The 23,701-nt window shown below is 47.0% G+C and overlaps 2 protein-coding genes and 1 pseudogene across 2 annotated transcripts; 1 reads left to right on the top strand and 2 right to left on the bottom strand.

Annotated features, from left to right (window-relative positions):
* Window positions 1-10,694: 10,694 nt before the first annotated feature.
* LOC135984234 (olfactory receptor 51G2-like) lies at window positions 10,695-11,630 on the bottom strand. Its single transcript, XM_065598907.1, has one exon. It carries the CDS (start codon window positions 11,628-11,630, stop codon window positions 10,695-10,697), a length of 936 nt encoding a protein of 311 aa, XP_065454979.1.
* Window positions 11,631-20,701: 9,071 nt separating this feature from the next.
* On the bottom strand, window positions 20,702-21,637 carry LOC101940167 (olfactory receptor 51G2-like). The gene has a single exon (XM_005311424.2). It carries the CDS (start codon window positions 21,635-21,637, stop codon window positions 20,702-20,704), a length of 936 nt encoding a protein of 311 aa, XP_005311481.2.
* Window positions 21,638-23,024: 1,387 nt separating this feature from the next.
* Window positions 23,025-23,176, top strand: LOC135981010 (U4 spliceosomal RNA; annotated as a pseudogene).
* Window positions 23,177-23,701: the final 525 nt, after the last annotated feature.

The following is a 23,701-nucleotide window of genomic DNA, read 5'->3' as shown; positions in this document are numbered from 1 at the left end:
GAATGCCATTGTGACACACATGGAGCTGAGCTGCCATAATGAATGTGTCTGTTAAAGCCAGTTCTCGGGATGTTTGCTGTAGAGCTATATTGGGTTAATGATTGAGAGGTTTATATTATGGCTATATTAGATGAAACCAGTATGGCTCTTAGTTTAATCGCAGGCTGCTGGAAAACAAGCAGGAAGGGAAGCAACAGCTCAAGAAAAGCCATCAGTCAGCACTTCAGGGAAATTGAGGGACCACACCAGAGATACAAGCTGGGAAGAGCCTATTTATGGGCACGTTACACAGCTTGTTTTGCCAGCGCTGGGAGTCTGCGCAGAGGTGGGACAATGTTGCTGAGAAGATCTTTAGACTGACAAGCACAGAAACCACTGGGTAAGTCTGAAGTCATAGGGTATAGGAACTAGAGCCCTCAGCCAGTCAGGAAACAGAAATATGTCCTATCAGACCTTTTACCACAGAGCAACACAGCTCTGAATTCCTGTTGTCACAATCGATCCAGAGAATAAAATCTTTGAAAATGCATTTGCTGATAAAATTTCCAGGAGCAAAGAAACCTGAGGAGATTTGGGAACTAGTCACTGATAATCTGTGGAGTCTCGTCTCATTCAGCCCCTGGCAGGATCAGACCCAGAGCACACTCTAGAAATGTGACTCATTGAGAAATGCTGCATTGTGGTTTTAACACTCCGAGCTTACATTTAATGTCAGATTTCTGTGTAGCTTGGACAGAGCGCCGTGGAGCATGGGCAGATGTAGGGGAGGGGTTCCCAAGCTACCTAGCGCTGCCTGCCCTCCAGCCCCTGTCACTGAGTCACTCCGACAGCCCAGCTGAGTCCTCTGACACTGCACAGAACATCTGCAAATGGAAACAGCTCACAGCCTTTCCCCTTCACTTTGTATTTTAAAGATAGTGAAACCTGTCAACGTACCCAATTCCTGCTAGAAGGGGAGCCGCTGACACCAGAGATCTTCACCCTAAAGGACAAGGAGTCATCAGAGAGGTTGCACAGGCAGCAGACAGCCTCTGTTCAGATAGGGAGGCAACTGTCTTTATGAAGCATGTCTGCACATTCCCTTGGGGGCCACTTGGCCATCAGGGAAAATGAGCTAACTGGCTTTGAGAGCATCAGCTTTAGCCCCTGTCACAGCCAATGGCAAACTGCAGGAGGCCAAATCACAGGGGATGGGTGGTGATGCTGCCCAACTGGATTGCAGTGCCAGCCCTGCTGCAGGCTCTGTTCCTGGAATCCGGGCTTGTCATCACTGTTCGTATGGTGACGATTAGTCACATGGCTACCTCGAGGGTGGCCAAGTGGTAACAATGATCCTGTCACGGCTGCGATCTTGCTGAAATAACAAAATAAATAATAATAACACAGGACCAGATTTCTCCTTTGCGGCCCCTTTCCTGCATTACAAACCCAGCATGCAGGCCAGGGAAGGGAAATTCCACAAGGTTCCCTATATGGAAATTCCCCTTGGATTGTTCCAGGATGGAGGTCCCTCCCCTTCTTCCTGAGGAATGAAAAGGGGGACCCAGGATCCAGGGATCCCCAAAGTTATGCATAGATCTCAGTGATCCCTGGTAGCTAGGCCCCTCACCCACAATCTCTGTGCCCCCACAACTGCTCTAGGACCCTCTCCTGCTCCCTGCTAGCACAGGTTCATCAGAGATGTGCCACCAGGGCTTGTCACAGAAGCCACTGCCCACAGGATGTGCTGAAGGGGCATTGTACAGGGTGGAGGGGGCTGCACAGAGATGGGAAGGCTGGTTAGAGAAGCTGAAGAACACAATACCCCAGCCATAGACTAGTCGGGAGGTTTCAACCTTTCCATACTCAGAGTTTATCCACAGACTCCGTCAGTGCAACCTTTGTTTATGCTTTGAGGGAGAGCCTCCCAAAAATGGATACAAAGGAAAATTTTAGTATGTGTCCACATTTTTCATGGGGGAAATTATTTTTTTCCAGCTAAACTCTAGCTCAAATTTACTCCTGGGGGAATTCTGTGCCAAAACAATTAAAAATTCAAATTCTGAACACTATATTTTCAAATTGTGCAAAAATCTGCATATTTTATTTGTTAAATAACACTATATAATCAGGCCAGCTTCAATTATTTTTGGTCATTTATTTCAAAATACCTGTCAGCAAATCTGTCGGTAACAATACAGACAACAAAAAAGATATATTTTTTGACAAATAGCTTCCTTAATAGGCATATTAATACACAACTTTGAATAATAATTCATTTAAACTATAATACAGAACCGTATTTTCCAGCACCCCTCAGAAGTAGTGCAAAAGCTTGGGGGAGTCCTGGGTAACATAGGAGCTGAGGGAGAGGGAAGAAATTGCTGAAAAGGTGCCTAGGTGTGAACTTGGAGGGTTGTTGGTTATGGTTTGGAAAAATATGGAAGAGGTTTCCTTGGGCGAAGGACTGTTAGGGAGGGAGACCCTGGCTCAGCCCTACCCTTGCCCATTCAGTCAGGAACATCTGCCCTTGTCCACATGTTTCCCTCCACCCCCACTCAGACACTCACTTCCTCTATCCCCATGTGGCCCTGCACCCTGCCTTCCTTATGTGTCTCTGTGCCCCCACTCAGCCATCTCCCTTCTCCCATGCCGTCCTGCACTTCCCTCCCACCTGTTGCCCTGCGCTGTCACTCCAATTCAGCCCCTGACCCAATCTATTCCTCCCCCACTAGCCCTTATGAGCCCCTATCTGCCCCCCCAGCTACCCACGCTGTCTGTCTCCCCACAGTCCCTGTCTCCTGACCGGGCCCGGTCTGGGAGCTGCTGCTCTATTCTATTGCCAGAGTGCCCTATGGCAGGTGTCATAACTATAAAGGGAAGGGTAACAGCCCTCCTGTGTACAATACTATAAAATCCCTCCTGGCCAGAGACACCAAAATCCTTTTACCTGTAAAGGGTTAAGAAGCTCAGGTAACCTGGCTGACACCTGACCCAAAGGACCAATAAGGGGACAAGATACTTTCAAATCTTGGGGGGGGGGGAAGGTTTTTGTTTGTGCTCTTTGTTTTGGGGGTTGTTCGCTCTTGGGACTAAGAGGGACCAGACATCAATCCATGCTCTCCAAATCTTCTGAACAAGTCTCTCATATTTCAAACTTGTAAGTAACAGCCAGGCAAGGCATGTTGGTTTATCTTGTTTTTCTCAACTTGTAAATGTACCTTTTGCTAGAGGGTTTACCTCTGTTTGCTGTAACTTTGAACTTAAGACTAGAGGTGGTCCTCTGGGCTCTTTGAATCTGATTACCCTGTAAAGTTATTTTCCATCCTGATTTTACAGAGATGATTTTTACCTTTCTTTCTTTAATTAAAAGCCTTCTTTTAAGAACCTGATTGATTTTTCCTTGTTTTAAGATCCAAGGGGATTGGATCTGGACTCACCAGGAATTGGTGGGAGGAAAGGGAAGGGGGGAATGATTAATTCCTCCTTGTTTTAAGATCCAAGGGTTTGGATTGGTGTTCACCAGGAAATTGGTGAAGAAGTCTCTCAAGGCTACCCAGGGAAGGGAGTTAGCACTTGGTAGTGGTGGCAGCAAAACCAGATCTAAGCTGGTAATTCAGTTTAGAGGTTCTCATGCAGGTCCCCCACATCTGTACCCTAGAGTTCAGAGTGGGGAAGGAACCTTGACAGCAGGTGAAAGGCAGAACTGCTGAAGTTATTTTCTGCCTGGAGCTGCTGTGCTATTCTAGTGCCACAGCACCCTCTGGTGAGATCGGCCAGGAGCACCCATGGGACAACAACGAAGGTTAACAGGCGTATTGCACCGTCTGCCATCTGCAAGGCAGGGCAAGGCAAGGCAAGGCAAGGGGATGCTGCTGTGTAGCACTGCAGTACCGCATCTACCAGCAGCACCCAGGAGACATACGGTGACAGTGAGCTGAGTGGGCTTCATGCCTGCTATGGTATGTCGTCTGCATGGGTAACCCAGGAAAAAAGGCGAGAAACGATTTTTTGCTGTTGCTTTCACAGAGAGAGGGAGGGAGGGAGAGAGAGAGGGGGACCTGATGACATGTTACCCAGAACCACCCGCGACAATGTTTTTGCCCCATCAGGCATTGGGAGCTCAACCCAGAATTCCAATGGGCGGCAGAGACTGTGGGAACTGTGGGATAGCTACCACAGTGCAATGCTCCGAAAGTCGACGCTAGCTTCGGTACTGTGGACGCACACCACCGACTTAATGCGCTTAGTGGGGACACACACATTCGACTGTATCAAATTGATTTCTAAAAAATTGACTTGACTTAATTTCGTAGTGTAGACATACCTTTAGTCATCTCTTTTTCAGGCTGAAAAGTCCCAGTCTTATTAATGTCTCCTCAGATGGAAGCTGTTCCACATCCCTAATCCTTTTTCTTGCTGTTTTCTGAACCTTTTCCAATTCTAGTAGATCTTTTTTGAGATGGGGCAACCACATCTGCATGCAGTACTCAAGATGTGGCATACCATGGATTTATAAAGAGGCAATATGATATTTTCGGTCTTATTATCCATCCCTGAATTAATGATTCCCAACATTTTGTTCACTTTTTTGACTGCCACTGCATATTGAGTGGATGTTCTCAGAGAACTATCCACAATGACTCCAAGATCTCTTTCTTGAGTGGTAAAAGCTAATTTAAACCCCATCATTTGATATATATATAGTTGAGATTGTGTTTTCCAATGTGCATTACTTTGCATTTATCAGCATTGAATTCATCTGCCATTTTGCTGCCCAGTCACCCAGTTTTGAGAGATCCTTATGCATTGCCTCACAGTCTGCCTGGGACTTACCTACCTTGAGTAGTTTTGTATCATCTGCACATTTTGCCACCTCACTGTTTACCCCTTTTTACAGATCATTTATGAATATGTTGAATAGGATTTGGCCCAGTACAGACTCCTGTGCGACACCACTATTTACCCCTCTCCATTCTGAAAACTGACCATTTATTTCTACCCTTTGTTTCCTATCTTTCTGTTCAGCCCAAAAAAGGGCTGGTGGTTCTTTGAGAGTTCTCGGTGAAGGACTGAGTTGAATGACCCAGGATGAGGAGAGATGGATACAACTTAATTTTATTATATGATGGTGATTCTATATATATATATAAAATGTTAATTTTATGAATTCTTATTAGCTTACTACAATACTATATAACTAATTTTAAGCAACTACAATTACTAAGTAACTAAATTTAAAACACTTACAAGTACTATGTAACCAAATTTAAACAAGTAAGATAAGGGAAAGGAAGCACATTAACAGTCAAAGCCCTTTTCCAATCTAAACACAGTAGGGGGTAACAAACAAAATAACCACAGACAAAGCAATGACAGTTAACTAATTACTTATGGCCATGCAAATAACAGCCAGATGGGAGAGCATATACATAATGAATTCGAGCCAGCTACAGGACACACGCTCGAGGCTGGATTCGAGAGCGGGAGGATCAAGCCCAAGTTGATGAGACCTGGACTGGTAGTGACGTTAGTTCGTTTTCGGGACACCTCTAACTGCTATACAGGGGCGACTAAGTATATAGTTTTTGGAAGTAAACGTGGCACGTATTGATTGGTTTTTTTAGTGCCCCAACTGTCTTCCCCTTATTAGGAAGAGCAACATAATGTGGAAACTGCAGAAACGGCTTTTTTGTGTGGTAACACTATGGATACATCCCTCGTAAGTTTCCTGTGATAAGTAGTATGCTCTAATAAGGTCATGCAGTCTATTGGGCCTCTTTCCTGGGTTCGGATCCTCTGCGGGATTGCGAGGCGGCCTGGCCAAACGAATTGGGGGGGGGGGAGGCTGTATTAACACTTTCAACCAGTTACCAATCCATGAGAAAACCTTCCCTCTTATTCCTTGGCAGGTTACTTTGCTTAAGAGCTTTGGTGACAGACCTTGTCAAAGACTTTCTGAAAATATAAATACCCTATATCCACTGGATCTCTGTTGTCCACGTGCTTGTTGATCCCCCTCAAAGAATTCTAGTGGATAGGTGAGGCATGATTTCCTTTTACAAAAACCATGTTGACTCTTCCCTAACAAATTATGTTCATGTATATGTCTGACAATTTTGTTCTTTACTATATTTTCAACTAGTTTGCCTGATACTGAATTCAGGCTTACCGTCCCGTAATTGCCTGGATCACCTCTGGAGCCCTTTTAAAAAATTGGCGTTACGTTAGCTATCCTCCAGTCATCTGGTACAGAAGTTGATTTAAATGATAGGCTACAGACTACAGTTAGTAGTTCCACAATTTCACATTTGAGTTCCTTCAGGACACTTAGGTGAATACCATCTGGTCCTGGTGATTTGTTACTGTTTAGTTTATAAATTTGTTCCAAGACATCCTTTAATGACACCTCAATCTGGGACAATTCCTCAGATTTGTCACCTGAAAAGAATGGCTCGGGCTTTGGAAGGTCCCTCACATTCTCAGCTATGAAGACCAATTCAAAGAATTCATTTAGTTTCTCCACAATAGCCATATTGTCCTTGAGTGCTCCTTTAGCATCTCGATCATCCAGTGGTCTCACTGGTTGTTTAGTAGGTTTTCTACTTCCGATGCTATTACTTTTTGAGTCTTTGGCTAGCTGTTCTTTAATTATCTTTTTTGGCCTTTCTAATTACATTTTTCACTTCATTTGACAGAGTTTATGCTCCTTTCTATTTTCCTCACTGAAATTCAACTTCCTCTTTTTCAAGGATGTTTTTTTGCCTCTCACTGCTTCATTTACTTTGTTGTTTAGCCACAGTGTCTCTGTTTTGGTTCTCTTGCTATATTTTTTAATTTGAGGTATACATTTAAGTTGAACCTCTATTATTGTGTCTTTAAATTGTTTCCATGCAGCTTGCAGAGATTTTACTTTTGATACTGTATCTTTTAATTTCTGTTTCACTAACCTCCTCGTTTTTGTGTCGTTCTCTATGACTTGTTTTAATGAATTTTTTTGGGTGGTTGGGGTATTCAATATTATTTAATGTATGGAGACATGTCTCCTTCTAGTGTAAACAAAATTTGTACCTTTCCTGTATTTAGAGGGTTTGTAGCCCATCCATTTTATTTTTCAGTCCACCAAGTTTCCCAGCCTTCTGGCATGGGAGGTGGCTTTTTTTGGTTTTATTGCTTTTACAGTTTGAATAACAAGCCCAGTGGAGGTTAGATTAACATTGTCCTTTTCCTCTTTTACAGTAATGGCTGCTTTGATACATCTATTTGAGAAATGTATCATTATTTGTAGTGAAATTTATTTGAGAAATGTATCATTTATTTTTTGTTGCTTTATTGTTTCTGTTCCAATTACATTTTTTTCTATGATGAAATGTGCACACCGCACCATACCAAACAGATCCACCTACAAATGGCAACGACTTTGTATAATGTGGTGCAAGCGTAATAGAAATCCATCAAAATGCACAGTACCACTTAGAGACAAACGCACAGTGCCGACTGAAGACCAGATCTCTCTGGAGGAATCAGCTTGGCTAGTTATTCACGGCTATGGGTAAAACAGTGCACAGTAAGATTTATTTTCCTAAAGCTTTTCATGCCAATCCTGGAATACGTTCCACATATCCCACCGGGGGACCCGCCCTCAGCTTGAGAACCTCTGGACTAGATGATCTAATGGCTCCTTCTGGCCTTAAACTCTATAGGTCTACTAATCATTATCCTGAGTGGATCGTTGTCTTGGATGCAACTTGAACAAGTTGCTCCTCTGAATCCTGATAGGCACTCAACAAGGATAGATGCTGGACAAGAAGAATCAGGACTGTCACAGTAAAACCAGGATATATGGTCTCCTTACCCTCTAAACCAGGTCCTTTTCTGTCTTGGGGCAAATCTCACAATTATCCCACTCTTTGAGCTGGGAACCACACCCCCTCCATGATAAAAGCTTACCACCAAGCAGGTCCAATGAGACACCTCAGTCTTGTGACCAGAGCTACACAATCATCTCCATACTCCTTAAACACTAGTAGGCTTATTGGAAAACAGCACAAAGCATTAGAAAAAATGGTTTTAAAATATCAGGCAGCTGTCACATGTCTACACTCATCTAACTCACAAAGCACTGATAGCTAAGCTATACGGGGTTTGCTCTGGAGACAGAGAAACAGAATTGGCCCAACTTATATTTTTTGGGACAACAAGGAGCTCTTGGGACCCAGCCTAGTTTCCCTGTGTCTCTGAGAGCATCTTCCCATCTGTTTGCCCCTTTCCTGTGGAAGCAGCCTTTGCTGAAACCTGTGTGAGCCTGGGTCCAGTCACCATAGTGCTCAGCCGCATCAGTGTTACAGGGATAATGTGTGAATCTGACCTTTGCCCTCAGACTGCTTTCTCCCAGCCAGACCATCTAAGATGATGCCCCATGGCTGTTGCTCCATTGTTTGACAGTTAGACCCATTCAGCCTCAATGGGTGGTAAACACCATTCTGGTGACTGTCTGAAACTCCTGACGTTCCTGTGATGCTCCAACGTTCCCCTAATAAATCCACTCCTACCCCTCACTATCACCCTGAGCACCTCCACATCTGCCACAGACACCAAGGTGTTGGAGTCACAGGGCTTCCCAGAAGCCAGCTGTCACAGGAAGTTGTGTTCAAAAAACCTTTTATACACAAATGTCAGTGGCTTTGCTCTATGGAACCCTGACACAGCCCTGATCTTAGGGTTTCAGACTATCTGAGCACCTTAAACGTATTTATCCTTCTGCCACCTCTGTGAGGCAGGGTAGGGCTATTATCTGCCTGTGCAGAGGCCCAGAGACAGCCAATGACTTGCCCATGGTCACACATTGTCGGGGACTCACACCAAACTCTGCTGAGTCACGGAGCAGTGACAAACCACAGGACCAGACATCCAGCCATCTGAGCATTGACAGATCCAGCTGGAGTCTCTCCTGCACTGCAGCGAGCAGGGACAGCAAGAGCCATTACTCCAAGGATGGTCAGGGCAATGGAGGGCCTGTATTTCAAGGAGACTAAAAGAGCTTGGTTGGTTTAGCCCAACACAACACAGCCTGGGGGCTGGGCTGACCTCTGCCCATTGGTAACAGCTTCCAAGAGCACAGCGCGCTCTGGCCAAGTCCCTGTGAACAGGGCCACCCTAGAGTGCCCCCATGGGGCCTGAGGTAGCCCTGTAGGGGCCCTGTCCTTCTCTCTAAAACCCTTGCAATGACTTACTCTCAACTTGGGGTACTTAAAGAGGTCACATTAATTCAGTCATTTCCAAAATGCTGACTCTCCAACCCTCCAGGCCCATCCTCCTCCTTTACTCAGGAACCCCACTGCTCTGCTTGTTGTGGTTAGCATTGGTTCAGGCTTGCCACACACCCCACACCGTCTCTACCCACTAGGCCCTTCCCCCTGCTCCTTCACTTCCCCTGAGGCTCTGTCCCCAGGCCAGGCCACAGCTGGGCCTTGGTAAGAGCTACCCAGGGAGCCCAGGCCACTGTGGGGAGACCCGGACTCTCCAACGTCCCTGCGGGTATGTCCTGGGGTGTCCAGGTGTGAGGGGACACAAGCTGGGAGCTGCTCTTGGGGCTCACAGCCACTTGCCTAGGGCAGGAGGAGTGTCTGGGGCTCCATACAGTTGCTTTGGCTCCCTGGGCAGCTCTTACAACATCTGGTCTTTGGCGTTGGGCCTGGAGAGGGGGCAGAGCTTCTGGTAAAGAGGAGGAACCGGGGTGAGGCTTGGGAGAAGGGATGGGGCAGAGGGGGAAGAAGAGGAGCAGGGGCTGGGTCAGTGCGGGGACGTGGCTCCTGCATATCTTCTGCTTTTGCCTTTGGAAAAGGTGGTCTCCCTACACTGAATGGGCTGGGCTGGGCTGGGACAGGAGATCGCCGTGACTCTATGGGGAGCTGAGGCCAGTTTCCACCACTTTGGGTTGCTGGGGAAGCAGAAATGGAGCAGACAGGGAGGGAGTCTGGGCCTGAGTCTCTTTCCAGGACTCCTGTGTGTCAGACCCTCACTCACACACACAGCTCTGCCCTGCCTCAGTGGGTGTGCTGTGTGCCGAGCCATCAATGGGGGAGAGGGGTTGCCTGAATGGCTTCTCCTGGGACCCTGCGTTAATCATGTCACAGTCAAAATTACCTGGCTGAGGGCATAGGGGAAGGGGTGGGTGTCCGTGCCCCTGGAATAGCCCCATCCACAGCTGGTGCAGCCCCCATGGATCACACAGCACCCAGAGCGCTCAAGAAGGGTCAGGACTGTGACTGCACAACAGCTCTGCAGCTTTTTTCATGGCCCGGGGATGTTTAACCAGAGACGGCCCAGTGGCAGGTCAGGTGTCATGGGAACAACATTCACATCCCTTCTCTTTATTGACTGTATTGCCAGATTTTCTGAGGTCAAAGCAGCCACCGATATGGCTATTTAAGGGCCAAGAACTGGCTGGTGCCCTGGATCTCCATGAACACAGTCACTATGTGAATGCTGCTGCCTCCCATGGTCTCCTCCAAGTGCCCTGTCCTCACTCACTAGCTGGTGAGGACAGCTCCTATTCCATTGCTCCAAGCCTTAGATCCCGTCAGAAGCTTTCTCTATTGAATGGAGATTAATAGCTCATCTGGTCTTGGATGTAAGGGTCCAGAATGGAATAGGTGGAGCATTTTTTCATCTCCCGTGTCACAGGCACTGGAGCTGGTTGATGGACTGACCCTTCACTTGATGAACAACCTGATTATCCTCGCACGAAGGTGTTCGCTTTTCATGCTGTACACAATTGGGTTCATCAGGGGTGGGACCAGCAGGTTGGTATAGCCCAGGACAATCTGAAGTAAGTGAGAAGAGCCCTTCCCAAATCTGTGTATCACAGACAAGCTGATCTCTGGTACGTAGAAGAGCAGGACGATGCAGAGGTGGGAAATACAGGTTTCCAGGGCTCTGAGACTCTCCACCTTTGATGCGACACTCAGCACTGTTTTGAAGATCATCACATAAGAGAGGAAGATGAGCAGCGAATCCAACCCCAACGTTAAGAGTGAAGCAGATAAACCATAGATGCTGTTGACTGTGATGTCCGAACAAGCCATCTTCATGACCTCCTGGTGCAGGCAGTAGGAATGGGAGAGGACATTGGCTCGACAGTATTGGTACCGTTTCAGGAGAAGGGGGAGTGGAACTATTATGGCCACCCCCCTTAGCACACACACCAATCCCATCTTGGCTATTCTCGGCAGGGTTAAGATGGAAGCATATCTCAGTGGGTTACAGATCGCGACGAAGCGGTCAAAGGCCATCAACAAGAGCACGGAGGATTCAATTAATTGAAGCAAGTGGATGAAGAACAACTGGGCAAAACAGGCATTGAGGCTGATCTCTCTAGAATTGAACAAGTATATGCTCAATATCGTTGGTAGGGTGGCTATCGATATGCCAAGGTCTGTGATGGCCAACATGGAAAGGAAAATGTACATGGGCTCATGCAGGCTTGGATCTATTTTTGTAATGAACAGAATGACTGAATTTCCTGCTATCAAAATAGCATAAATTAAGCAGAAGAGGATAGAAATCCAGAGGTAGACGTCTTCCCGCCCAGGTATGCCAGTGAGAAGGAACACTGCAGAGTTGAAGTTGGTGTCATTGACAGTTGACATAATGTACTAGGCAAGTCTGAGAAGTTTTGAACTTTCCTTCCTAAAAGGAAAAAGAACATGAGACTAGATGATATTTAGCTAGACATCATTCTGCTCTGAGCTGAAATCTAGAGACTCTCAGGAGTTCAAGGTAGATCAGGAAAAACATAGTCATGGATTTACAGCACCGATAAGAAGATGGGCACTGCCAGACTGGATCAGACCTGTAGTCCATTTAGCTCAGTATCCAGTGGCCAATTCCAGATGCTTCAGAGGAAGGTTCAAGAAGCCCTGCAATAGGCAGCTATGAGATAACTTGCTCCCAGGGAATGTTTCCTCCTGACACCCAGCAGTTAGACATAGTTTGTGGTGTAAATCAGGAGGGCTTAGAACCCTTACAAGACTCTTTTAAAAATCCTCATTATTGTAATTGGATTTTCAGGTTAACCATATAAACCTCCCGCCCCTCTTTGAATCTTGCTAAGTTTTTGGCCCCATTGAAATCTTGTGCCTGGGAGTTCCACAGCCTATTGTGCATTGTGTGATTTTACAGTTCTGACCTTCCCACAGACATCCTTTTCTGGCCCACCACTTTGGAATATGGCTCATTTTATCACGACATGTATAAACACATGGCAATAGCATGGTTAAAAACGGTACTTGTATTTATATGTCCTGCATTGAAGCTATTTACAAATATGTTTCATTGCCTCATTATAGGTATTTTTTTTATTTTCTCCACTCTGGAGGATCCCAGATATGCCAGTGCCTTTTTACACTACATGGGATAAATTCTTAGGCGTAGGTTCTGGATTCAATAACATTGACTTCAACTGTGTCACTCCAGATATACATGTGTAAATTCAATTCAGAAAAGGGCTATATTAACTTTCCCTTAAAAAATGCTCCCAGTGATACACTCTGACCCCAAGAATCCCTTCAAGAGAACCTGAATCTTGACTAAAAAGAAGAACAGGAGTACTTGTGGCACCTTAGAGACTAACAAATTTATTAGAGCATAAGCTTTCGTGGACTACAGCCGGGCTGTAGTCCACGAAAGCTTATGCTCTAATAAATTTGTTAGTCTCTAAGGTGCCACAAGTACTCCTGTTCTTCTTTTTGCGGATACAGACTAACACGGCTGTTACTCTGAATCTTGACTGAATCCAGAGAGTTCAATCACCCAACAAGTTTCTCTTCATCGTCACAGGACCTGCATCCTCTCCCCATGCAAGGGTCTGTAGATATCTGCAAAGTTACAAACTAACACAGACAGTTACTTCAGCTGGGCAGGGAAAGGGTTATCCTCACACATGGGTGAATACTGCAAACACTAGGTTTTCACTAGTATCCATTTGTGTGTGAAGTTACTTCAGGCATGTGCGTGTAACAGGTGATGGACAAAAATTACATACAACCACTATTGCATTCCCCTTTCCTGGATCTCAGCTCTACTGTTTGCTTAAACACAGACCAGCAGTTCTGATCTCTCAGGAGTTTTTGGAAAGTCTCACACAGGTATTGCACGGGGATTTTGTTCATGTCCCTGAATGTAAGTGTTAGAAAGAACTTCTGATCATTTCCCAGTAGACAGTATCATACAACTGTTCACTGAACAAAGAGTTAATAGCACAAATCCATTGCAAACAGTACGTGGAGTACTTCTGACATAGTTTCTAAAACAAAAGCCGTTCCACAGGGATCATTTCTGGGTCTGGTTCTGTTCAATATCTTGATCAATGATTTAGATAATGGCATATCTGTACTTTAGTACACACATGTGAACCCATTATTTCCCCTCTTGTCTACTTTCAGAGATAATTTCTCATTTTAGAGCTGGACTTAAACTGTAGCCTCTGTCATCTGGATTTCTTCAGAACCTGAAAAGATCCCAGCATTTCAGCCCTCATTCAATCACTTGTCAGCAAACAAAAGTCTAGTATCCTCTCTGCCTGGGGTAATAGCTGACTGGTTCTCCTCAGGTTCTGGTATTGTGACAGACAGAACTGAGCTGGCATAAGGAATGTGTATGTTAAACCCAGTTCTTGGGATGTTTGCTGTAGAACTGTATTGGGTTAACTATTGAGGTGTTTATGTTATGGCTGTATTAGGTTAAACCAGTTTGGCTTCTCTTAGTTTAATAGCAGGCTGTTAGAAAACAAGCAGGAAGGGAAGCAACAGCTCCGGAAAAGCCATCGCTCAGTAAGTACTTCATGGCAGTTGAGAGACAACACCAGAGCTACTAGCTGGGAATAGCCTACCTTGGAGCTCCAGCCACATTACACAGCTTGTATTATCAGCGCTAGGAATCTCTTCAGAGGTGGGCAACTGTTGCTGAGAAGCTCTTCAGACTGACAGGGACCGACAGGAGTAGGGACGTCTGCGTGTGTCCCCGTCAGAGTGGGAGGGCTTGGGGTAAGAGACATGGACAGACTGTTTGAAAACCCTTTAATTCTCCCACGTTACACTTTATTCCCTGTGTTCAGACTAAACAGTATTTTGGTTCAAGACGGCTGGCTGGTCACTCGTCTCACTGCTAGGCACATGCTCACAAAGGGAAGAACCACAGGTGCTGAACCCACTCGGACCTGCTGGGCAAGCCCAGTTTACCCGCAGTGTGCTGTAGCCCAGGGCCCAGCCTGAGGGTGGGAGGACCGTGGGATCCCACCCCATGAATGGGAAGACTCCAAGGCCTGACATCTGGCACTCGGAGACTAGAGAAGGGGCAGAGATGCCAGGAGCCCCATAACTCTCAGGGGTATCTACAGGCTAGAAGTGCTGGAGCCCTCAGCCAGTCAGGAAATATACCCTATCGGACCTGTTACCACAGAGCAACGCAGCTCTGAATTCATGCCTTCACAATCAAGCCAGAGAATAAAAGCTTTGAAAATGCATTTGCTGATTCAATTTCCGGGAGCGAATAAACAGGAGGTGATTTGGGAACTATCACTGATATTCTAGGGGGACTTCTCTCACTCAACTCCTCACAGGATCGGGCCCAGAGCACACGGCACCTCTAGAAATGCTCCCCTCCTCCCCAAAATCCTGACTCAGAGCATTGAGATTTAACACTCCGAGCTCGCTTTGAATGTCAGATTTCTGTGTTGCTTGCACAGCTCACCGTAGAGCATGGGAAGGTGTCGGGGATAGGTTCCTAAGCTGCCTACTGCTGCCTGACCTCCTTCCCCATCAGTGAGTCACCCCGACAGCCCCTCTGAGTCCTCTGCTGCTGCACAGAACATCTGCAAATGGAAACAGCTTGCAGCCTTTAAACATCACTTTGCATTTTAAAGATAGTGAAACCTGCCAACGTACCCAAGTCCTGCTAGAAGGGGAGCCGCTGACACCAGAGATCTTCACCCTAAAAGACAAGGTTTCATCAGAGAGGTTGCACGGGCAGCAGGCAGCATTTGTTGAGATAGGGAGGTAACTGTCTATATGAAGCATGTTTACACATTTCCTTGGGGGCCACTGGGCCATCAGGGAACCTCAGCTGCTTGGGTTAGTGTGCACCAGCTTTAACCCCCACCATGGCCAATGGCCAAAGGCCAAATCACAGGGGATGTGTGGTGAACCTACCCAACCGGATTGCAGCGCCAGCCCAGCTGCAGGTTCCATTCCTGGAATCTGGGCTTGTCATCACTGTTTGTATGGTTCCGATTAGTCACATGGCTACCTCCTGGGCAGCCCAGTGGTAACGATGATGCTGTCACAGCTGTGATCTTGCTGAAATAAAATAAAATAAAATGGAAAAATTGATAATAATATAGGACCAGATTTCTCCCTGGCAGCCCCCTGTCTTGCATTACAAACCCAGGGTGCAGGCCAGGGAAAGGAGATTCCACAAGGCTCCCTACACAAAAATTTTCCTCAGATCATTGCAGTAGGGAAGGTATCGTCCCTTCTCCCTGAGGAATGAAAAGGGGGACCAGGATCCCTGGATCCCCAAAGTTGGATACAGATCTCTGTGATCCACTGGTAGCTAGGCCCCCCATCCCCAATCTCTGAGCCTCCACAACTGCTCTAGGACCCTCTCCAGCTCCTTGCTAGCACAGGTTCGTCAGAGATGTATTACCAGGGCCTGTCACAGCAGCCACTGCCCGTAGGATCTGCTGAAGGGGCATTGTTCAGGGTGGAGAGGGCTGCACAGAGATGGGAGGGCTGGTTAGAGTAGCAGATGGGCACAATACCCCAGCCATAGACTGGTCAGGTGGTTTCGACCTTTCCATACCCAGAGTTCAGCCATAGACTCCGTCAGTGCCACCTTCATTTATGTTATGAGGACGAGACAGATGAAAAGCCTCAACTTTCTCTTGGGGATCCAGGCAGATGCAGCTGGGCAGCATCATGGCAGCTGAACTTTCAGAGAAAAATGATCCATTTTCTATGAAAACTCACCCCAAAAAGGATGCAAAGGAAACATTTTAGTTGGGTGAAAATGTTGTGTATTTTCCAGCCCAGTTCCACCTCAAACCATGAGCCTCTGTCCCTCATGCTACAGGACCAGGCCACTAAGTGGAAGTAGCCCTCCATCAGCCTCCCACACTGAGTAGCCCTTTAGGGAGACTATAATTCCCAAAGAGAAAACAGGAGACCCCCAGATGCTCTAGTTATGTCAGATATCCATTCATAAGCATATTTCCATAAGCCTTGTGGGATGCACCATCACACAAATATTCAGAAATGATCTGGAAAAAAGGGCATGCAGTGAGGTGGCAACATTTTCAGATGGGATAAAATTATTCAATATATGTAAGTCCAAATCAGACTGTGAAGAGTTACAAAGGGATCTCACAGCACTCGGAGACTGGACAACAAAATGGCAGATGAAATTCAGCGTTGACAAATGCAAAGTAACACACATTGGAAAAACATAATCCAAACTGTAGAGACAAAATGGTGGTGTCAAATTATCTGTTACCACTCAAGAAAGAGATCTTGGACCCGTGGATAGTTCTCTGAAAAGATCTGCTCAGTGTGCAGCGTCAGTCAGAAAAGCAAACAGAGTGTTGGGAACCAGAGGTGGTGGATATAGGCCTGGACAGGAGAAGCCTCCCCCCCCCACCCCCCCGGTGCTGCTGTGGCCACCCGCTGCCAGTTGCAGGGTTCGCACAGGGAACTTTTTATTATTATGTGCCATGCAGGTTCCAGGGTAGGTGAGGAGGCATTATGTGCTATTCAGCTTCTTCAGTAATCTCGCTGCACTCCATGGAGATTACTGATGGAACCAGGAACCTGAGTAACACAAGTGACAGGTTGTTACAGTCTGGGAGCTCTGGGAACCGCTGTGCCCTTAACCCTCCAGTTGGGCTGGCCAATCTTACACTGCTTAGTTGGTGACAAAGACAGCCTCTTCAATCCCTGTTTTCACCCAACACAACAGTAGGTGGCGCCACACACCCAACTAAGCTACCTGGGTGCTTTAGTTCAGCCACTCAAGGGCAGGCTGGAGACAATAGACAATTCCCAGCTCCCCAACCTTTGCTCCCTTACTGGAATATAAACCCAAGCTCATTAATATAGGTTGCTTTGCCCTTGATGTGGGAAGGATATACAACAGCCTTTGTACACAGAGCTGAGGTTTCCCCCAGACACTTTACTCAAAGCATACTGGTAAAAATAAAGCATAAGATAGTTTTATTAACTACAAAAAGATGGATTTTAAGTGATTAAAGTTGATAGAAATCCGATCAAAGCAGATTGCCTAGCAAATAAACAAAAAATGCAAACTAAGCCTAACATGCTAGATAGATTGGATATGAAATAACAATTTTTCACCCTGGGTGATGACACAAGCAGTCCACCAAGTTTTCAAATGCAGGCTAGTAATCCTTTGAGCCTGGGATCAACACTTCCCCCGTTCAGACATTGTTCCTCAGGTGTTTCCAGGAATTCTCTTGTGTGGGGAGTGAGGCCAAGGGATGGTGTCACTCCCCATGTTATATAGTAGAAAAATACAGGTACCAAAATGGAATTAACTGTCTTGTGGTCTGGTCCCAGGCCTTTGCATGCCCTTCTGCATCATAGCAACCATTATCCATAGGCTGTCCAGAGCGTTCTGGGAAGGCTGACCAGATGGAGTATAACCTTCTCCTGTTGTTTCCCCTAATGTCCCAGTACCCGGAATAGGCCCTTCACAACCAGCTGTTCTGACTGGAAGCATTTTGCCTAGTGGGTGTCACCCACGTGTAACTACATTTGAAATACAGAGACATAGTCAATATTCATAACCTCAGATGCAAAAATGATACAAGCACACAAATAGGATCATCATATTCTGCAAATCATAATTTTTCCATGCTAAACTCCCGAGACATTTTTTATACAAGACACAAATAACTACATCATAATCGTATCACAAGAATAGCACTAAGATCAATATCGGGGGCAATTTCACAACCACCTCCTCAGCTGCCCTGGAACATGCATTGGGCATATAAAAAGCTCAGGTTCTTTGGGAAGAGACAGGCTTTTCCCAAGGGGTGGCTTGGGGTCTCAGGAGAGTGGGCTCGGCATGACTGGGGGCGCTCCAGCCAGCCTGGGGCTCCTCCAGCATTGGGGGTGGAGGGATCATTGGTTCAGCCATGGGTCTGTGGAAGCTCTGGGTTGCTCTGGGAGCAGGGGGCTCGGCACTCTGGCTATGGTGACTGTGCTGAAATGCTCAGCATCCCTGTGACGCTGCAACACTCCCCTCAGAAATCCACTCCCTACCCCTCACTGTCACTCCTGAGCACCCCCACATCTGCCACACACACCTCGGTGCTGGAGTCACAGGGTTTCCCACAAGCCAGCTGTCACAGGGGCTGTGGTAAGAGGCGTTGGATAGACAAATGTCAGAGGTGTTGCTCTGTGGAACCCTGACATAGCCCTGATCTTAGGGTCTCAGTGCATCTGAGCACCTTGACTATCTTTATCCTCCCACCATCACTGTGAGGCAGAGGCTCAGAGACAGCCAGTGGCTTACCCATGGTCACACACAGCAAGGGACTCAAACCCAGCAGTCCTGCCCAGACCACTGGACCAGTCTTCCAGCCATCTGAACGCTGACAGGCCCGGCTGGATTCTCTGCTCTGCCAGCAGAGCTCCCCCCTGTGCTACAGAGAGTGGGGATGGCAAGGAGCCAGTTACAGTGGTTTGATTCACTGGCCTGTTCTCTCCCTGCCTCAGCAGAGTTTAGAGCAGCCTGGGGGCTGGGCTGATCTACGTCTGGTGATAATGCCTTGCAAGAGCACAGCACACCCTGGCCAAGGCCTTGTGAACGGGAGCCACTCCAGACTGCCCACTTCGGGTCTGAGGTAGCCCTGCAGGTGTCCTGTCCTTCCCTCTAAGGTACTTGCAATGACTTACTCTCAGTCTGGGATACTTTAAAAAGGAGCCTCCTTTGAGGGGTTGCATTAATTCAGTCTTTTACAAAACACAGGCCCTCCTACACTCCAGCCCCATCCTCCTCCTTTACTCAGAAGTCCCCCCACCCTGCTTGCTGGAGTCTGCATTGCTGCAGCCTTACTGGCTTCTCCCCAGCTGGTACCCAGGATATCTCAGTCCCTTTCCCGTGGGCTGAGCGAGGGCAGCTGCCCGTCCCCTGCTGGTGTTGCCCATGTTGCGAGAGAGGATTCAGCCTGTGTCCCACCTAAGACGCCTCCTGTTTGGCATGGAGTGAAGGATTTCCCAAAGCAGTAACTATTCCCTGCGACCATCTTCATCTCTCCCACTAGCTGCCTCTTCTAGGCCTCCGTCAACTTCAAAAGTCAGAGGAACTGTAAAGGGCCCCACTCTGGATCAGGGGTTGACTGACCCCCCCTTATCTCTCCTAACCCTAAAGGGGACAGTTCCCAACACACCACCTCTAATGGCCACTGAATTAGGGTGGAGAATCCCGAAATGCAGAGTTCGAGTCCTGCTCTGGGCTGAATGACTTCAGAACAGCATTTGTCCTAAATTACCTGCCATGCCGATCCATGCCTGCCCAAGGCTCATGGGCAGCGCCATCCTTTTCACAGTTAGGGGGCTGAGGAGATCCTTAGCCCGCCCTTGCTATGAGGCCACACCCCCTGACTGGGGCAGGTGGAGGATCTGGGGTTCCCCAGAGCAGCACTTGCTCCCTGGGCGCCTCTTATCATGGCCTGTCTGTGACATCCGGCCTAGTCAGTGGGTGAGGCTTGGAGAAAGAGGAGGAGCAGGGGGTGGGAGTTCGGGAGGAAGAAGAGGGCCGGGGTGAGGCCATGTAGGGGGCAGGGCTCCTGCATGTGTCCTGCTTTTGGCTTTTGAAAAGGTGGTCACCCTACTCTGAATGGGCTGGGCTGGGACAGGAGATGACCATGACTCTGTTGGGGAGGTGAGGCCTGTTTCTACCCCTTTGTATTACTGGGAGAGCACAAACAGAGGGGAGGAGTAGGAGGGAATATGCTTGTGTGGGCTGAGCCATCAATAAGGGGTGGGGGATATTACCTGAATGGCTTCTCCTGGGGATCCTGTGTTAATCAGGTCTCTGACACGACTCAGTCACAAGCACCTGGCTGAGGGCGTAGGGGAAGGGTGGGTGACTGTGTCCCTTGAATAGCCCCTGTCCCCAGCTCGTGCAGCCCAATGGATTATGCAGCTCCCAGAGTGATCATTAAGGGCCAGAACTTTGACCACAGAACAGCTCTGCAGCTTTTTTCATGACCGTGGATGTTTAAATAGAGGCAGGACTGTGTGACAGGCCAGGTGTAATGAGAAACAACATTCACATCCCGTCTCTTTATTGACTGTATCAACAGGAATTCTGAGGTCGAAGTAGCCACCGATACTGCTCTTTATGGGCCAACGTCCCACCGGTCCCTGGGCTCTCCACGAACACAGTCACTTTGTATATGCTGCTGCCTCCCCTGGTCTCCTTCCCCCAGTGCCCTGTCCTCCCTTAACAGCGCATGGGAACAGCCCCACTTCCATTGCTCCAGGTCTTACACCCCATCTGAACTTCTCTCTAACGAGTGGAAATCAGTAGCTCTTGTCGTCGTAGACATAAGGGTCCAGGATGGAATAGGTGGCCACGGCCTGTTTTTCTTAACTCCTGTATCACCAACCTTGTAGCTGGATGATGAACTGACTATTCATTTAACAAACACCTGGATTATCCTCGCACGAAGATGTTTGCTTTTCACGCTGTACACAATTGGGTTCATCAAGGGCGGGCCCAGCAAGTAGATGTAGCCCAGGAGAATTTGAAGCAAGGGAGAAGAGCCCTTCCAGAATCTGTGTATGACAGTCAGGCTGAACTCTGGCATGTAGAAGACCAGGACGGCGCAGAGGTGGGAGACGCAGGTGTTCAGAGCCCTGAGGCACTCTGTGTGGGATGTGATGCTCAGCACTGCTTTGAGGATCATCACATAAGAGAGGAAGATGAGCAGTGAGTCCAACCATACCGTTATGAGTGTAATAAACAAGCCATAGATGTTATTGACTGTGATGTCCGCACATGCCAACTTCATGATGTCCTGGTGCAGGCAGTAGGAATGGGAGAGGACATTGGCTCGACAGTATTGGAACCGTTTCAGGAGGAAGGGGAATGGTAATGCTACAGCCACCCCTCTTAGCACAAACACCAACCCCATCTTGGCTATTCTCGGCAGGGTTAAGATGGAAGCATATCTCAGTGGGTTACAGATCGCAATGAAGCGGTCAAAGGCCATCATCAAGAGCATGGAGGATTCAATTTTTGCGAGAAAGTGGATAAAGAACAGTTGGGTAAAACAAGCATTGAGGCTGATCTCCCTAGAATTAAACAAGTATATGCCCAGTATTGTCGGTATGGTGGATATTGATATGCCAAGGTCTGTGATGGCCAACATGGAAAGGAAAATGTACATGGGCTCATGGAGGCTTGGATCTGTTTTTATAATGAACAGAATGACTGAATTTCCTACTATTGAAATAACATATACTAAGCAGAAGGGGATAGAGATCCAGAGATGGATGTCTTCCTTCCCAGGTATCCCGGTGAGAAGGAAAACGTCAGGGTTCAATTTGGTTTCATTGACAGCTGACATAATGGACTGAGAAGGTCCGATGAGTTTTGAACTTTCCTTCCTGAAAGGAAAAAGAACAGGAGACTAGTTGATATTTATCGAGACATCATTCTGCTCTGAGTGCAATTCTAGAGACTCCCCGGAGCTCAAGGAAGATCAGCAAAAACATAGTTTGGGATTTACAGGATCAATAGGAAGATAGGTTTCAGAGTAGCAGCCGTGTTAGTCTGTATCCACAAAAAGAACAGGAGTACTTGTGGCACCTTAGAGACTAACAAATTTATGAGAGCATAAGCTTTCATGGGCTACTGCCCACTTCTTCGGATGCATATAGAGTGGAACATATATTGAGGAGATATATATACACACATACAGAGAGCATGAACAGGTGGGAGTTGTCTTACCAACTCTGAGAGGCCAATTAAGTAAGAAAACAATTTTTTTGAAGTGATAATTAAGCTAGCCCAGTACAGACAGTTTGATAAGAAGTGTGAGAATACTTACAAGGGGAGATAGATTCAATGTTTGTAATGGCTCAGCCATTCCCAGTCCTTATTCAATCCTGAGTTGATTGTGTCTAGTTTGCATATCAATCAGCTCAGTAGTCTCTCCTTGGAGTCTGTTTTTGAAGTTTTTCTGTTGTAAGATAGCCACCCGCTAAGATAGCTAAGAACTGGAAGGAACCTCGAGAGGTCATCAAGTCTAATCCCCTGCACTCATGGCAGGACCAGCACCATCTAGTCTTCCAATAGGCAGCTATGAGATAACCTGTTCCCAGGAAATTTTTCCCCTGACACCCACCAGTTAGACATATTTTGTGGTGTAAATCAGGAAAGTTTAGAGTCCTTCCAAGAGTTTTTCAATAAATCCTCACTACTTCAATTGGATTTTCTGGAAAGCCATATAAACACCCTGTGCCTCTTTGAATTCTTCTAAGCAACTGGCCCCATTGATATCTTGTGGCTCAGATTTCCTCAGTCTATTTGAGCACTGTGTGCTTTTGCAATTGTGACCTTCCCTCAGACACCTTTTTTGACCCTCCATTTCTGAGGCCTAGTCTACACTTACCGGCTGGTCCGGAGGCACGCCATCGATGTTCTGGGATCGATTTATCGCGTCTGGTTAAGACGCGATAAATCGATCCCGGATCGATCCCGGAAGTGCTCACAATCGACGCCGGTACTCCAGCTCGCCGAGAGGAGTACGCGGCGTCGACGCGGGGAGACTTCCGGCCGCGTCTGGACCGCGGTAAGTCCGGACTAAGGTACTTCGAATTCAGCTACGTTATTAACGTAGCTGAATTTGCGTACCTTAGTCCGAAGTCCGGACTAAGTGTAGACCAGCCCTGAGTGTGGCCCATTGTATCATAACATGTGTGTAAACACTTGGCAAGTGCATGGTGAAAACGGTCTTTGTGCAGTGGCAGTATCATAGCCAATGAGGTTAATCCGAGGTGTGATTATTGCTAGTTGAAAACTTTATCTATCCTGCATTGAAGCTATTTATGTGTTTCATTGCCTCATTATATATATTTTATTTACTTTATCCAATCTGGAGAGTCCAAATTATGCCACTATCTCTTTGAAGCACATGAGATAATTTTTTAGTGCCATGTTCTGAATTGACTGTAATGGCATCACTCCAGATTTACATGTGTAAATTCCATTAGAACAGGACTCTATTACCTTTCCCTTGCCAAATGCTCCCAGTGATACACTCTGATCCCCAAGAATCCCTCCAAGAGAAGCTGAAGTGCTTTTCCTAGCCAATGTTGACTGAATCCAGAGACTTTGATCATCCTACAGACTTCTCTTCATCCTCACAGAATCTGCATCCTGTATTAGGCAAATTAGAAGTGTGACAGATAACTCAGAGGGTTATTTCAGCTGGGCGGGGAGGGGTTGGCGTCACAAACACTACATTTGCACTAATATCCAGTTGAATGTGCAAGTTACTTCAGCCATGCTCATGTAACAGGTAATGCGTGTAAATTACACTGAAACCACTATTATGCTCCCCTTTCCTGCACCTCGGCTCTACTCTTTGCTGAAACACAGACCAGCGGTTCTGTTCTCCAGGACTTTT

The sequence above is a fragment of the Chrysemys picta genome, chromosome 1 (genome assembly GCF_011386835.1).
Source record: "Chrysemys picta bellii isolate R12L10 chromosome 1, ASM1138683v2, whole genome shotgun sequence".
NCBI classification, from domain to species: domain Eukaryota; kingdom Metazoa; phylum Chordata; order Testudines; family Emydidae; genus Chrysemys; species Chrysemys picta.
Note: the sequence above shows the minus strand (reverse complement) of the source record. Positions and strands in the feature narration are given on the sequence as shown.

Coding starts and splice junctions, on each gene's coding strand:
- LOC135984234 (XM_065598907.1), bottom strand. CDS start 11,630: ATGTCAACTGTCAATGACACCAACTTCAACTCTGCAGTGTTCCTTCTC.
- LOC101940167 (XM_005311424.2), bottom strand. CDS start 21,637: ATGTCAGCTGTCAATGAAACCAAATTGAACCCTGACGTTTTCCTTCTC.